General features: G+C 36.6%; 1 protein-coding gene across 13 annotated transcripts in view; it reads left to right on the top strand.

Moving 5' to 3' along the window:
• Positions 1 to 16982, top strand: part of MADD (MAP kinase activating death domain) — a 70451-nt gene extending 53469 nt beyond the window's left edge. For all 13 annotated transcript variants that reach the window (XM_042872027.1, XM_042872003.1, XM_042872011.1 and 10 more), the window contains 7 exons: positions 24 to 131; positions 229 to 393; positions 1778 to 1850; positions 3706 to 3812; positions 8604 to 8673; positions 13389 to 13435; positions 15478 to 16982. In XM_042872027.1, the coding sequence (XP_042727961.1) occupies positions 24 to 131; positions 229 to 393; positions 1778 to 1850; positions 3706 to 3812; positions 8604 to 8673; positions 13389 to 13435; positions 15478 to 15585 (678 nt within the window). In that variant the 3' untranslated portion in view covers positions 15586 to 16982. The remainder of the gene's footprint in view (positions 1 to 23; positions 132 to 228; positions 394 to 1777; positions 1851 to 3705; positions 3813 to 8603; positions 8674 to 13388; positions 13436 to 15477) is intronic.
• Positions 16983 to 17236: the final 254 nt, after the last annotated feature.

Here is a 17236-nt window from a genome sequence, read left to right as displayed (position 1 = left end):
TGGTGCTATGTTATCTTACCTAGAATGGACGGGAGCTCCCTGTGAGGCCCAGCGGCAGCCGCCACATCAAGAAGCAGACTTTTGTAGTCCATGCTGGAACAGACACTACAGGAGACATATTTTTCATGGAGGTAGGGAAAGGAACATACATATATTAATGCAAATAGTAGCATTCAGTAAATAGTATTAGAAATCTCATCTAACTCATCTAACACTTTGTGCACTGAGGTGTGTGATGACTGCATTGTGCTGAGAAGCAACATTGGAACTGTGTATGAACGTTGGTGGTATGAGAAACTCATCAACATGACTTACTGCCCCAAAACAAAAGTTCTGTGTCTGTGGCGGAGGAATGGCCAGGAAACACAACTGAACAAGTTCTACACAAAGAAGGTACACATTTTATTTAATGCAGACAAGACAGTGCAAAACAAATATGTTGTATTGGTGTGTCATGTATTTTAATGAAATAATAGCATTCTCTATTCAGTACTCTTTACTGAACTGCAATGGCTGCTTAACGCTGACTGAAGGTAACATTTTGCCTTGTCATCTACCTGGAGGCAGTAGTACAGCAGGATGTAATTAAAAATTATGTGCAGCTTTTACTTGTTTTTTTATTTGAAGAACTAAGAGTAATATGCGATTGGACTGTGCTATGTGAAGGAAGGGATTTCAGTTACTAAGTGTTGAATGGTCGTGGAGACTTAGTAATATGTCAAAAACAGTGTGTGGGATTCATGGGTAAGAGCTAAATAAAGTTGTATCTTCCAATTGAGTTAATTGTGCTATTTTAAATCTAAAACTTGATCAAATAGATTGGTTTTTTTTTTTCATTGGCCCATGTTTGGTTTTGCTGATTTCATATATGTCTTTCTCCACTATTTGGAAAGCCCTTTTCTTCTCCTTATGATTAATTACATGTATAAAGAAATAGCTTAAACCTACTAGGAAAACTCCAATAACTCTTAAACTCCATTAACTCTTACACAATGATCAGCAAACAAAAGGTAAAGATTTGTAACTGCAAATGACATATTGAAAGGCTACTATTTTTGAAGTGTGAAGTGTTTAGATTTCTGCTTCAAACAATTAATTTTGCATAGACCAAGTCCTTGTAACTCAGGTGTGAGTACTGAGGGAAGGAGTACAAAGGAGTGTGCTAAAGAAGTTACTTAGAAAGTCAACTGTATGTAGTTGGGGCCCTGGGTAGAAACCCAGGCAATTTATGATTCTGTGAAATTTCTCTTAAAATTTACTCTGAGATTACAATTTACCTATTATGTTATATTAGAGAATTGGAGGAAGATTGTTTGAGGAATATGGCATAAGGAAATGAAGATAATTAACAAAAAGATAAACTATATGAGCATGACCAGCAACATTGTTTTCTGAATGTTGGGAAGGAGGGAGAGGGATTGTAATGTTGTTTTGAAACTTATTCTACGCTAGGAAACTGAGTAAACATCATTCTCATGAGTAATCTAATGCACCCAGTGGGAGACCTGTTCCTTAGCTCATGCTGTTTAGATGCAAAATATTTATTTTTCAAGTTGATAGAGAAATTACAAAATTATAAATACCATATAGTAAGTAATCTTTGGTTTGGTAAGTAATCTGTGGTTAATCTTTAATAGCCTTTTGCTATTGTGCGCCACATTGCCACGCGGGGCTTGCTTATGTTTTTGTTTGTTTTGTTTTTTTTTTTAATAATCTTGCTATTCACTTCCCCTGTAATATGAGAAAATAACATTATTTTACTCTTCTTATATGGTAGTGTCGGGAATTATACTACTGTGTAAAAGACAGCATGGAACGAGCAGCAGCAAGACAGCAAAGCATTAAACCAGGTACAAGATTTGCTTGTTGGGAATATTTATTGTTTCATCTGTAATCATCTAGGCTTTTTTATTAGTTTATTTAAGCATCATGTCCTGTAAGTTGGAAACCAGAAGGTAACTTTGCACAACCATGTGTACACAGCAGATTTAATATTATTCTTAGCCATCTATTATTCTTGCCCCCATATACCTCATTCTAGACCCAAGCAAAAGCAAAACACCTGTATGAAGAAGAGTCCACATGTAAGGAGGACTAACTACCAGTAAAATTGTAACTTGAAAATACTATGAAGCTGCAACTTTGTTTTCTCTTCACGGCTATCTAACTTTTATTTCTGATTGGGGTGTACAACTGTATCCACTTTGTGTTGAGAATTGAGTCTAACAGTATGTTCAGATGTCTCTGTGAATCTACAGTGGTGAATTTGTTGCTTTCTGCAGGCTTCCAAAGCACAAGTCTTTACTTTTATTGGAAAGTATTGTTGTGCAAATCAAATAGTGGTTAGTCCAGTGTCCTTACTAATGTAACTTATCCCCTGTAGACATTGTTCTTGTTTAGTATCACTGTGTGAGACAGAATAATATAATTATAATCGGCGTAAATTCCTTTCCTTTTCCTGTTGAGTCAAAAAGTCTAGAAAAGGAGATTTGTAATTTTGGGGAATTGAGTTCTGAGATGGGCAACTTTTTGTTTTTCTTACCTCCCAGAGAGGCGTAAGTGCTGTGTCTGTATGGGTAACAATCATGGAGGTGAATTAATTTTTACATTCTTAAGACCCTTGCATCTCTTGTGCTGGAGTCACTTTGCAGATTCAGGCAAAGTGGGTTGCTATGGGTTTTCAAGTATGATTTTTTTTTTGTTGCGAGTGTTCCTTTTTTGCAAGCAGATGCTAGATCTAGAAGCTGTGCTTTGAGGTACGAGCAAATATCTTAATGCCATATCTCAGGGATCTATGCTTTATATTCATAACTGACATCAGCATGACTGAGAAAGTTACTTGCATTTAAATTCAGCATCCTAAGGATTCAACATTCAGCTTAGCTGTTGTAGCTTGTAAAAAACACGAATTTCCTCCTAATATTAGTCCAGTTTAATCTGAGGAGGAAGAGGATGGGCTGGATTTTCACTGAGGGTGGAGGAGGTAAAAGTATATTTGAAAGCTATTCTAAGAATGGGGCAACAATGCAGTATTAAAAAATGTATTGAAAGCCTTTCCCCATTTTGGTGGTTCTGCATTAGTGATGTTTAAAGAAAAAAAAAAAAAAAAGAGAGAAATTTTCTAGCTGAAGTGAATGATGCAAAAGAAACTAGAAATGCCTAAAAATGCCTAGATGAAAATAGATGAAAGTCTGTTTATGTCTTCTGTTGATTTGTCAATGCAACCACAATTTTTTGATTGCTTAAAATACAAGGTAATGCCATCAAAAACCACCAAGGTCAAAACTTTGAAGCCTAGTTTGTGCTTGCTTATGTTTTTGTACTGAAGAGTTATACTGTCTTCGGTATTATGTGATTGCATTGTTCTCCTATCCCTTTTTTTTTTTTTTTTTTTAACCATGCCATGGTTTACCAGGCATTTAATAAAAAATGATCAGAAAACCCCCAACAATATGAAACACAAGAAATATAGGCTGAGCTGACCACAGGTGTCCTTTGCATGTAAGAAGGCTGAAATTTTTTGGTACTCAAAGATCCACTGGTGTTCTGATGTCTGTTGTTTGTGGATTCTACTGAAATGCTGTGTGCATCAAATTAAAATTTATTTTTACTGTTATGCATTTTCCATATGTCTCAATTGACTGCTTTTGTTTCTGTTTATTCTCTTCACCCTCCCGTTTTTTTTTTTCCTTTAACATATCACAGGCCCTGAGTTGGGTGGTGAGTTTCCTGTGCAGGATATGAAAACTGGCGAAGGAGGTCTTCTGCAGGTGACACTGGAAGGAATTAACCTGAAATTTATGCACAGTCAGGTATGGGGGAAATCTATAAGATGACAGTATGAGCATGAAGCTTTTTGCAGCTTACCTGCATCATCTGTGTTTCCTCTTCCCAAAGGTATTGCCAACAAAGGGGTAGTGCAAGGGGGGATGCATATAAATACATCTATTTATATAATATAAAAATACACTGAAACGAGATCCTCATGACACCTGTAATGAGCTGAAGGAAAAAAGCTAAAAGTTTAATGGAGGTTTCAGTTTCTGGTTGTTTGTGGACAAAATTGTCTAAATGCAAAGCAAACGGTAGACAGGATCTTAAAGGATGGAAAAAATTGATCATTTGGAATCTGCCATAAAGCATCACATTGTGATAATGTCCAGGTGGCATAAACTGTCAGGTTTATAGATAGTGTTTGAATATTGCAAGTGCAAAGGGCAACTTTCTGCATCGTATGTATTCTGTCTTGTTTTAAAAAATGAAGAATTGTTTGTAGAATTCAGTATGAAAATAGAATGATAAAGTAACTCTTGCTGTAATTCACAAAAATGAGAATAAATTACCGACGCTTTTCCATCTAAATTTTGTGGGAATGGAGGAAACACAACTAGAATTGCCATTTCTCCCTTTCTGTGGATGTTGTTTCTGTTGCTTCCTTTGATTTTTGTTTTTTATTTTGCTTTGTGTTTTTTGTTTTGCATATGACATTAACTGCATGCTGTGCTAGACAGTAGAATCAACCTTCAGGAGAAGTGAGAGAGAGAGAGAGAGAGAGAGAGAGAGAGAGAGAGAGAGAGAGAGAGAGAGAGAGAGAAAGAGAGTGTGTATGTGTGTAAAAAAAACAAAACCAAAAACCAAAAGCTTCTGTCAGTCCTCCATGGAGTTATTTTTCCTCTCCTCCTGATTAGATATTTCTCCTCACATAAGCTTTATTTTTTGAATGAACATCAGTGTAGATCCCACTGGAAGTTCATGTGGATCTCAGACACACATGCTCAGAGTCTTTATTTAATACTTCTCCTGAAGTTGCAGCAGCACCACGTGACTCTTTGAGTTCATACGGGCCAGGGTGAGGATTAGAGTATTGTGAACCACCTTGGGTTTTCTTTGTGTTTACCAGGTTAGAATGACTATAGCTGACTTGCTGTTAGTATTTCAAATGTGTTCTATATGACTTCTTTTTTTTCCTGCAAGGCTGGAATGACATTTTGAAGGAAACCTTAGAGAAACCTAGTGCTGATTCTTACTGTAGGACTATGAGTCCAACATTGCTTGTTGAATTTGGAATCACAGACACTGGGTCCTGTGTTACCCCCAGCACTCCTAGTGTAGTACATTTATCATGTCCTTCCTGATGGAGAATGGTGTTCTAATTTCCTGTCAGAGATGAAAGCTAGTACATCTTTTCTGTAGGACAGTCTGTGCAAATGCAGGTCAGACCTTTGAAATATACCAACTGTTTTCCCCACCCTTAAAGTTATTCTTCCTCTTCCTCCTCTTTCTTATGAAGCTGCAATCAGATGAGTTCCTATTATTTGAAGTAGATTGATGCACAGTTCTGGAAAATACACTTGTTAATTCAATATGTTGAACTCCTGAGTCTATTAGATTTACAGTGTTAACTAGCAAGGGAATTGAGTACCTAAGTAGACCTAGGACCTATCCTAGTTTTCTTCAGTCTCGAAAAAATGTGTCTGGGCAGACATCAGAAGTCTTCCATTTGTGGGCCTGTAAAGAACAAGTAACTAGCAGTCATGTGAAACACTCCTCCTAGTGGCACCATGCAAAAATAGCCTGTCCGAATTTCATCATCAAGGATGTTTGCATTCTTATTCCAGCACTCATCAAACAGACTGCTTTCTTAATAAAAGGTCTACTGTTTCAGATAAATTGTTCTTTTCATTTTTCATGTAAATAGTACGAATTCCTCCCTAAGGCAGTTGATTTCAGAATACATACATACATATATATATATATATATATATATATATATGTATATAAAAGTGTAAGCAAACCCAGGACTCTACAGATGTTTCACTTTGTTGACAACTGCCTTTTTCTATTTCTTAATCAGTTTGGATGGCAATACCAACTAACTAATCCTTGTAGGACCTCATCAGACAGCTTCTTTTTCATCTTCCTTTTCTTATCCCACATCCAGGCTTCGTATTTGCCTCTCTTTTCAACAAGGCAACTTGGATAAAAGATTTCTGTTGCTGTGATTGAAGTCATAAAAATAGCCAGTCTTCCTATGTTTTAATTGATTTCTACTCAGTTTTTTAAAAAAATAAAAATTAAAAGGTCTCTGTTCTGACCTACCTGATAAGACTGAACACACTGCTTCAGTGTCAGAATGGTGCTGCGTTTCCTGAAGCTGTTTTTGAAGACTCAACTTGTAGCACGTGTACTTTGGCGCTGCCCCATTGCACAGGAGATATCTAAGATACATGGTGGACCAACCTGTTTCTGATGTGTGATAGTTCACAAATTGTCTTCCCGTGCTGGCAGTGCACATAAGGTTAGGAAGAAAAACTGTTCAAGTTTGTCCATGCCTAGAGGATCAGAGGAAATCCTGCTGTAATAGGGAGGAGTTAAAATGTTCCTGTGATTTTGGATGGCTATTCACAAAATTCTACGTTGAAATCTACAAATTTTGTCTAATATTGGGTCCCAGTAACTGTCCCAGTTAAGAATTCATCTGCATGATAAATAAATAGAAGTTTAATACAGTGCAGCAGGCACGTGCCCACTTACATTAGGATCCACAGTGAATGCCCTATCTTGAAGAAGGTGTTTGCCTAGGGTGAGTAGCTCATATTTCCTTTAAACGCTTGTGTGTTTGCTGACTGAGAGGAGAACATCTCTATCCCTTAATCAGTGTAGTGAGAGGATGTCTTTCAACTCTTGTGTTATGAAAATGGGTAACTTACTATAACTTTGACAAATTCTCATATAGTTCCTGACTTGTGGAAACACAGCATTCTGTGTTATACACAGAATATGAAGATCAGAAATAGTCAAGTCTACTGGACAAAACATCAGGCCTTTCTATTCAATTTTTAAGTGTTGTGCTTTAGACTACAAGCAAAAACGTTTTAGAGGGGATATTACAGAAAGAGGAAACTGAGTACAGTAGAGGGTTCTGATGTTGCCTGGTTTTGTCTGTTGCTATTCCTCAAAAAATAAAATATTTTAATCATCGAAATGTGGGTGAAAACGTACAAAGAAAGATGTGATTAATTTTCCTTTCCTGAGTGCCTGAATGTAAGCAGATGCAAGCTTCGGATTTTCTGTTTAGGTAACTGGAAGTTTAGTTTTTGATGCTGATCAAAAAATCTCTTGTGACTATTAGTTAGTTCTCTGGTTAAAACAACAACAGCAATTTAAAAAACACAGTCTAGAAGATCAACCTGACTTGTGGTCACATTTACTGAACTCTGTTGATACATATAAGCTTGTTTCTTGAAGAAAAGGGTGGTTGTGATTCTCTTTGCTTTTTTGGGGGTAGCATAACATCTAGGGCTGTGTAACTTTTTCTAGTACTGAATTCAGAAGGGTTGCACATATTTCCTTTCCCTTCTCTCCAAGGCAATGCAGTTTCTCTAGTATAAGATCCTAAGGTCATACTGCCAAAAGTACATAGGAACCCAAAGTATGGATCCAGACTATTGTAATACAGTACTGCAAGTGCATCTCTAAGGTACTGGAAATAGACTTACTGTGACTGTTAGGGTAATGGTGTTTCTCCTGCCTAGAAATGGAAGCATATTAGACGCTGCTGTGTGGAATTTATTTATGGTACTTTCTATAGTTCTTTCATATGTTTGTGTCTTGACTGATCATTGTGGAGCTGTGCATATGCAAAGGGACTGTTTTATATCTTGAAATATATTGGCTATTGAACAAACTTAATATGCTCAGAGAACTTGTATATTTATGCAATCTTGTCATTTAGGCTCTAGACTGAAAAACCTCATTGTGTAGTTCAATTATTTTGTCTTTTGGGGTTTATGTTTGTAAAAATGAGTTAAAAGGTTTGTCTTCTAAGCAACTGCCCAGCTGACAGTGGCCATGTGTGAAATGAGCAAACAATAGAGAAGGGTCCCAAATGCTCCCATGCTGCTTAAAGCAGAAAACTGGTACTGAGAGGAGACAGTTTGAAGTGTAAGTATGCAGGTTATGTATCATAAGCAGTAATGCAAAGTTAAATGGTGCAAGAATATCAGAGAGGAAGATGGCTAGTAGTTTGTCATTGGATTAAAAGTGACTGCCGGGTCGGTCAGAAGAGTCAGTGTCACGATGGGGGAAGTGTAGTGTCCCTTACCTGCCCTCTGTGCTGGAGGAGGATGCATGGAGGGGCAGAAACTGGGATGGATCAGAGGCTACAAATCGTGGCAAATTTGGGAGTCAGCTTTTTTTTGTCCCCCTCTTCCCTTGTATTTCAGGTGTGTTGATATTCTTTTTGCAATAACTCATTTGAGTGCCTGAAGGGGTAGCAATGTTGGATATGTCAGAGTTACTAACTCCTTCGTTTCTCTTCCATGCTTTCTCCTCCTGCAAGGAGCGGAAGGTACTTCATCTTCTGCTGTCTTCGCTTCTTAGCACTTTTAAGTTATTTGTTGATTTCTAGCATTGTGGCCAGTTTGTCTTCTGAATATTTATTTCACCCTTTATTTATATATTAAATTGTAAATGAACTGGTAGTGTATGCTTAAACACTTCAGGTTGTATCTGCTGTGGTGATGTTTTTGTTTTATTTTGGTTTTTGGATTTTAAGAGGAAAACTTACTAATTTTGTGTTATTTTTGCTCCTGTTTTTGTAGGTTTTCATAGAGCTGAATCACATTAAAAAGTGCAATACAGTGCGAGGAGTCTTTGTCCTGGAGGAATTTGGTAATTACATTATTTTGATATTAGGTCTGTATTCACATGGCAGTAACTCAAATTTCCAGACTCTAGATTCAGAATTGCACTGTAGTTTCAAAGATGGAAGGGAAATGTAGATTCCACTGAAAAGTTACCTAACAGAGAGATGAGAACTTCACATAAAAATTTGCACGTGCACTTCCATCATAGTGAGACTTGTGGCCTAGATGCTTCTCCTGTAGCAAACAAATCAGGTGTTCTGAGTTTCATGAAGCAGACAAAACACCAGGTAATCTTGAATATGCATAGGAATCTTCTTTGGTATGTTCCTTTTTCTTCTGACTTTTTTTTTTTTTTTTTTAAAAAGCAGGACTTGCAATTTATTTTTCTCAACATGCTGTGCTTTCACTGCTGAAAAGTTCTGCTAAATGTTTATTCTCCACTGTACATGGAGTTTAATTTTTTTTCTGTGCAGCAGAAGGTCTTTTGTAAGATCGAGCATTATACTGTGGTTTTGGCTTCAGAGTATGACTGGTAAACTGTAGTAAAGCAACAGTTAAAGAAAATAGAGAATTTGTGCCGTTTAGGTTATTAATTGCTATTATATGTAATCTGCCTGTAGTCTAATTTGGAAAAGTTCTGGGTTTCTATTCAATGTTAGTCAGATTATACTGATAAATGAAAAAAAAAGAATGGCTTTAGATGTGGCTCAATAGTGATACATATACTTCTCTTGACATAGTCCCCATACCTGTATTGTTTTATTCTTCCACCCATCTGCATGAGTCTTAAGTGTAGGTCTCAAAGTTTTACTAAAAGGATAAAATTTACAACATTGTTCTCTTGCTAAATCAGCATACTTTAGCCGCTAAACAATATTGAAATAAACAGCTCCCTTCACTGCTCTCTAGTGCTGTGAATAGAAGATTCTGACTGATGGATTCTCTCTAATAATTTAAAAGAAATTTAAGGAGAGTGCTAATATTAATGTCTTCATCATTATTAATGCATTCTCTCCTCCTGATGATAGAAAATTATAAGGTATTGAAGTGGTATAACCTTTCTGGCACTTGGTTGCACATTGTTCACTGTAAGTGAATCTCTCAGAAATCTGGGATGGCAAGTCATGGAAAATTTTTCTCCTTTCCTGAAAATGTTGTATGTAGCTCAAGTGATCAGATCATTGTATTTAACCCCTATTTAAAACAAAAATAGTGTAAGTGATCAAAAGATGTCTGCATTGTATGGTTACATATTCTTTTTATATGTTTTCACCCTGATGGGCGTGATTCATTTTACTTCTGATAGAAATTGCTTGAAGTTGTGAAACATTGATAGGCTTTACAAATATTAGAGTTCAGAAGCCATAAAATTAGCTCAAGCCATGGCTGCAGTTTTCTGAGAAAAATAATTGGATCAGAAATTATATTTGGGTCATTTTTTGAAGACTCTCAACTCAAAGTGTTTTCTTAATAGCTGATTTACATTGCACAAGATGACAGACAACATTTGACTTAATTATTCCAGTCAACTTCTGCTAATGATTCTGTAGTACAGCTTTTTGTCCCCAACTAATAACTATTAGGAAATATTTTGTTCTTGTTTCACAGAAAATATTTATAATCAAGGAAAATCTAGAACTGTGATAAGAAACTTAAGGAAATGTAATTTTTGAAAGTAAGAGAAAATAAATTGTGAGTTGGATGCTGAAAGAAAAACTGAGAAATCATTTATAAAGTGAAAGCTACCCTCTTCCCAAAGTAGAGGTTGTTAACAACAGTCAGTTTAAATGGACCAAATGAGGTTTATAGTTTATCCATTCAGCTAATTAAGAAAAAAAAGGAAAGACAAAAGGTGTTGCAGAGAAGCTAACCTCTCATGGATAAATGAGTGACTTCCTCATATGCACTCTTTTACTTGTTAAAATATGACAAGATGTGTGAATCTGCCCTGTGGAGGAAAAATTAAATTTATTAAGAGTGAATCGGCAGTATTGGCCATCAAGTTGCATGGGCTTCTTAAGAACGAAGCTGCAGAGCTATGTTAAACATTTTGAGCCTTGCAATGAGATTCATGGTACAAGGAGTGTCTTGAAGTAGTGCCTCCTCTTAGGAAGTTTGAGTGCAGTAGATGTGTACACTAGTCTGATGAGAAGCAGCTCAGTGCAGAGTTTGTTTATTTTATTCTGCCAAGTGTGATTGCTCTAACTGTAGCTATAACACAGCAGGAAATTAAAGGTCTGTTTGGTAACACCAGGTTTAAATATCAGCATGAAAGTTGCAATTGTAGAGCAGGGTACAAGCAGAAGCTCAGGAATTGTTGCCCAAAAATGGAAACTGAGATTTGAAGTAGGTGAAAAAATGTAAGGCTCTTCCCCCTGGAATTTGAGTTACTGCTGTGTACTTGTGCTTTACTTGTGGCCCCTTCACCATGGCTGCTATGAAAACCTTCATTCTCCAGCAGGTAAAGTGATGTCCCCTGAACTTGTTCTATGGTAGTACCGTATTTTCATTCACAGAACCAAAGGCTGCAGAGTGGTGCTTAATAATTCTTCATCCGCTTAGCTTAACAGCATCAGGAATAAGTCTTAATGTTAGAAGAAACGTGCTTGTTCTAATCTCTTAATTTGAGGCTTGGGTGGGTGGTTTTTGTTGTGTTTTTTTTTTGTTGTTGTTTTTTTTTTGTTTTTTTTTTTGTGTGTGTGTGTGTTGTTCTTTTGTTTGCTTTCTGTATTTTACACTGATAGCGCTTTGACTTCTGTGGGTATAAATCTAGACCTGCTTTTTTTGTTCTTCCTAACTCAGTCCTCTCAGGAGAATTTTCCCTACTAATAGGACTGCAAAGGAGTACTGTACTTAAAGAAAAAGCAACTTACTGACTACAAAGTGAGGAGAGAGCACCTAAGCACTGTGCTGTTCCCTCTCTTATGATACAAGACTTTACACCTTCCCTTCTCTCCTTGTCTCATGGCACAAGGTCCTTACAGCTTTCCCTTCCTGCTTTTTGAAGAGTATATGAGCTGTTGTATGTTATCCAATGGGCAGTGAGACTTACACAACTGTATAAATCCTACCCTATTTGGCTGTGCAACAGCCTCACTCCCACCTTTACTCCCTGGTGACAAGGAGTTAATTTGGAACATCTGGTGCCAACGGGTAAGGTAGCTTGGATGCGCACCTCCTTCTCTTCCCAACTCTGATATTGCTGGGGCAGTGTAGCCTGGGTGTGCACATCCCTCATTTTTCAGTTGCTAATATAACAGCCATCTCTTCAAAAAAACAGAATTGAAATATCAACCAGAAATATTGCGTTAATTTTTAAAATCCAATTCTGAACTTTTCAGTATTTTTTTTTTTCCAGGAATGACAGTACCATGACATACTAGAATTGGTGGGCACTGGTTTGTTTCTGGAGAGTTTTCTCAAACCCAGTCTGCACTGCCTACTTTTGGCTCCTTAGAGCGTGATCTGTCTCCCTCTCCAATGTTTAGATGTGTCATATCATAAGTTGAAAAGATGACATCTGCATGGATAGATTTTGTTGTGGACTTTTCCTAATTACTCATACTGAATTCATCTGCCTCTTTCTTTTTTGTCACTAGTATTATGTGTAATAAAATACTTACCCTTCCCCTATGAATCTGGTATGGTTTGGTTTTGAATAATTTCTATACTGCTGCTAAATATTTTTTTTTTGTTGTGATACAGAAATTTCATGGCAAATTTCAGCTTTTCTGGAAGGGAAGTATCCGAAGTTGGTTTTGTTATTACACATTTTAAAATTACCATTTGTATGTTCTTAGTGTTGGTTTTGTTCTCTCCTGGTGATTTCCGATGGTATCTGTTCACAACAATATCTGTAGACCAAGTGTGAGGTCAGATGCACAGTTTGGATGCAGCACATACTGATGGTGATAGTTACAGCCTGCTTTTTTGTGCATTCTATAATGAAAGCAAAAGACAAATTACCATAGCTATCTTATCTTCTTTCTTTCTGTTAGTTTGAGACAGTGCAAAGGAGCAACGTGATATTTTCTGGGTGATTTTTAGTCAGTGCACTAATCTTCTTTTTGTGTAAAATCTTCAGGAAATCAAATCAAGCCTGATATTCTAAGAATACAAGGAATTGAAATCTATGTTCTATTTAAAGACTATGTGTTCAAAAGCAAAGAACGTTTTCATTGACAATATCAAGTTAAAAATGAGCGTGCGTGTCCTCAACAGAAGAAAGGAGAATTTTTAGAATTTCTCAAAATCTGGCTGTGAAATAATCTTCCAGCTTAGAAAAATTTTCTCTATAATATCCTATTTGTTTTTTTCCTGTATTTCACTGGCTTACTGACAGAGTGTCCAACAGTTCTTATGAGATCCGTTACTCAGCAGAGAAGGATTCAAACATTAAGTGCATTTGGTCATTAATTTTGCTGCCTAGCAGGAATAACTACTAGTAGAAAAGCCAGGGTCTCTTAAGAACCATCCAATATCTATTATGGTTTTCCAAACGTAAACAATAAAATATTTTTGCCAACCTGAGGAATTCATTATCAATATTGTCAAGGACATGTATAATGTAAACAGAGAAGAAAGAGTACCTAGAAGTGAGAGATAGTGAGGAGCCCTGGTCCTGCACCTGCTGTCTGTGTGCATCCCTTTCCTTTCCTATGGGAACATTGTGCTGTTTCTTTCCCTTTTTCCTCTCGTTTTTTGAACTTTTTGTTTTGTCTCTTGCCCGTCCGGTTTTAGTTCCTGAAACTAAAGAAGTGGTGAGCCACAAGTACAAGACGCCAATGGTGAGTCAACTGTGATGCCTTCTGGTAGTTTTCTAGAGAACATACCTTTACATTTCCATGTGGTGAAGAGAATTGCATTGAAATTGCAGGATTTGCAGTGCTAACATTGCAGTGAAACACAAGCTGCTCTTTTGTTGTCTTCCCTTAGTTAAAACTCTTATAAAATTTGGTGATTTTTGTTTCTGTGTAACTAGAGGAACTTACGGATAATGCAGAATGTGTGGTCTCTTTCATTAAATAGATCAAACCAATCCAGCTAGCTTGTATCTATATCTTCAGCATGATATGCTATTGAAAGCATTAAACTGAAGACAGTGCAGGACACAATCCCTAATTCACAAAGCAGATGGAAAGGGAAACAAATTCCTGGTCTTGTTAGCCGAGTTTATGAAAAGTTCCCACCTCCTCACAAAAGTGAGCAGTGAGATGTAAGAGAATGGTCTAAGTATTGATTCTTTCTATACAGTTGAGTTATTGCTGTGTTTTCAAGTTCAGTTTTGTATAAAGTTTTGAAATTCAGACAGCTGATAATTTTGCTTAGCACTTTTACGTGTATTTCAGTAATCAGGCTTATGTATCTTACACGCAGGAAATAGCTGCCAGTGATAATCATCATAAATGAATTGTTTTCAGCTCTTTTCTCTGAAGTACAGTTGCATACATGTGGTAATTGCATGGAAGCTGACCATACTTCATAAAAAGGGAGAAGAATAACTTGATCTGAGAAATGTACTCTAAGAATGTTGTTTCTCAAACATGCAGTCGAAGAAGCAGAAAGCTGTATCTTTTAACAGGACAGCTTAATGGAAGTGAATGATAATTTACAGAAGCATTGTAGCTTGTCCTATAATATAAGAAAACTTGTCATATTTGGACAGCACTATCAGAAGAGTGGTTGGAATTTTGGGTTGTCCTGTATGGAGCCAGGAGTTGGACTCTGTGGTCAGAGAATCACAGAATCATTTAGGTTGGAAGGAGCATTTAAAGGTCATCTAGTCCAGCTCCCCTGCAGTGAACATCTAAAGGGACATCTAAAGCTAGATCAGGTTGTTCTAGTTCACAATGAATTTACTGCTCCAAAGTGCTGAGGATCCTCAACTTACTATGACCAAAGTGGTCAACAGCTATTCAGAGACATTTTATGTTTTAGTCCCTTCCAACTCAGGATATTCTCTATGATTATGCATGCCACCTTCACAAGGACAGTAAGTATAAACCTCACCATACAGGACAAGAACTCTGAAGAATAGCCAGTATTAGAACTAGGTTATAAACTGAATTTGTATTACCTTCACTGAGCTGTGCTGCCAGTCACATGCTAGGCAAAGATTTTCCACTAAGTAATAGGAGACGTAATCATTCAAAAGTATTGTTTGTAAATCTGCTAATGGCACGTGAAAGTCTCTGCACTAAGGTAGTGACAAAACTGCTTTGTTGCGTATATATACATATGAAATGTGTAGTGTTGTTTATAGACATGTTAAATTATATCCATCTATATATATTACAATATTTAGTTATTATTCACATATATTAAAACAAACAAACAAACAAAACAAAACACCAAAATCCAAAAAACTTTTGTTAGCCAGGAATAAGGATTACCAGTCTTGACCATAAAATGATCACAGTTGTGATAAGGGAGAATCCTACTATCTTGTTAGTCAAGGAGTAGTATTGGATGTTTGGTTTTACCATCATTTTAGCTATCTTTATCAATTCCTCGCTAAAGCAAATATATGGAATATTTTTTTTCTAAAGCATTGGCTAACTTATTCTTAGTGTACTGTTCTTAAAAAAATATAAGAAATTATACTATCAAGCAACTAATGGTTTTATCTCAAAGGTTTTTTATTTGTTATATGGTTCATCCTCTCTATTTCAGTGAGAAAATAGCATGGGACACTTCTTCCAGATTTTGTTTATAGCCAGAGCAGTCATTTCACAAAGAAAGGCATGCAACAAAATACAAAACATGCAGTGGATTTTGTAAAATGCTAAATCATCTGAATTTTCTTATCTCCCTTTCAAACTTCTTGTAGGCTCACGAGATCTGCTACTCCGTGCTGTGTCTCTTCTCTTATGTGGCTGCCATTCGTGGGAAAGAGGCAGAAAACAAAAGCAAACCACCTCGACCAGTTTCCAGTTGATCATGATATTGGGAAATACCTACCCTATGGCACACTGACGTGCAGTATTTCCATTTTTACTGCAGTTACTGGAGCTCACTTTCCTGTCTTCTCTGAGAACTTCGTTATTTATGTATGACCCTGCAAGTCTTTCCCCATAGAAAAATCTAAGACTTCATTGCTCAGTCTCCTTCTGAATTCATCTTTAGTGGAGTTTTTATATGGGCTGTTCATCAGACAGTTTTGAGCATCAGCATCCAGCTGTGAATGGCCTACTCTGGCCATTCCTTGGAATCTTTTCTTTTTTTTTTCTTAAGATGACTAATATGGCTTAAGTTCAGTTGGTTTTTGTTTCTAGTGGTACTTGTTCCAGACTTACCACTTTACAGCTGCAGACTTCTGCTTTCCAATTCTCTCGTGCAGTGAAAGCAGTCTGGTTCTGCACGTTGTTTAAATGTAATATTTTCTATTGTTTTCCTTCTGTGTTGTTCACTTTAACTCACCGTCATGGAGTTCTTGATACATGCTTCTTCAAGCCCTTTTGGTAAAGATGATCAATTAAGCTACTATAGTCTTAAAATATCACATGTGAAAATTATAGTTTGGTTATTAAGTTGGTCCATCTGTGGAGATGACTGCTTCTAAAGTGGAAAAAAGAAAGGAAATTTGAAAGTGACATATCATGAAAACCCCTGACATCCCTTCAATTGCATGGATTTTAGATTGGATGGGAGTTTTAATAATGTTTGTAGGCATTCCAGCAGTGTAGTTGATAGCAGTTAATTGCAGGGTCCAGAAAATGAGAAAGGAGATGTATAACTTGGAATTGTTATTGGCAGAAGCTCTTGTAATGTACCAATGTAATTCTGGATTTGTAACTGTACAAGACGTTTCTGTAGTAACATGCAGAATATGCTTAGAAGCTCAAAGGATTACTGTCTCCAAAACTTTTAATCTATTGCTTTTTTTCAGTCTGTACTTTTGTATATCGAGGAATCTCTCAAATACTGTGTTAATGTGTAATGAAACTCCCTCAGTTAATACTATCCATCGCATTCCTTATTTTAAGTAGACTGAGTATGAATGTTTTTTGCATCCTGTTTTTGTTACTGAACTGTACTTCACTTGTCTGGAAAGCTCTCAGGATGCTGGAAGGTGAGACTGTCTGGAGAAAAATAATACTTGTGAAATACCTGGAAAAATGCTCTTGATGCAAACTGATGTATTGTATGTTTTAACGTAGGATTCTGAGTAAATGAACCTGGAAATAATGCTGTTTTGGCTTGGTCAGGGATCTACTATTTTGAATGGAATATACTAGTATTGAGTGAGGAAAATATGTAAATATTATAGTACAACATCTATTTATAGAAACTGTACAGCTGTCTGAATGTGAAAATAAAAGTCATTCAACCAGTGAGTTGTTTTCATCCTGTGCTTTACCTTTTCTATTCGTGCATCTAACTGCTATTAGTCATGATGTACAAAGTACAATGTACACATACATGAAATAATGAGAAAGAGCAAAGTACAAATGGATAATTGCATTTCTTTCCATGTGAGAAATTGGGCTGTAAATGCCCTTATGATAAAAATGCTCCCCTGTTCCCTTCCGTAGAATGTTTGTTAAAGAGTGTTAGCAGAGGTTGCTCTTCAGGGACGAGTAAGAATC

The sequence above is a fragment of the Lagopus leucura genome, unplaced genomic scaffold, assembly GCF_019238085.1.
Source record: "Lagopus leucura isolate 7727_CA_CO unplaced genomic scaffold, USGS_WTPT01 Super-Scaffold_1, whole genome shotgun sequence".
Taxonomy (NCBI): Eukaryota; Metazoa; Chordata; class Aves; order Galliformes; family Phasianidae; genus Lagopus; species Lagopus leucura.
Note: the sequence above shows the minus strand (reverse complement) of the source record. Positions and strands in the feature narration are given on the sequence as shown.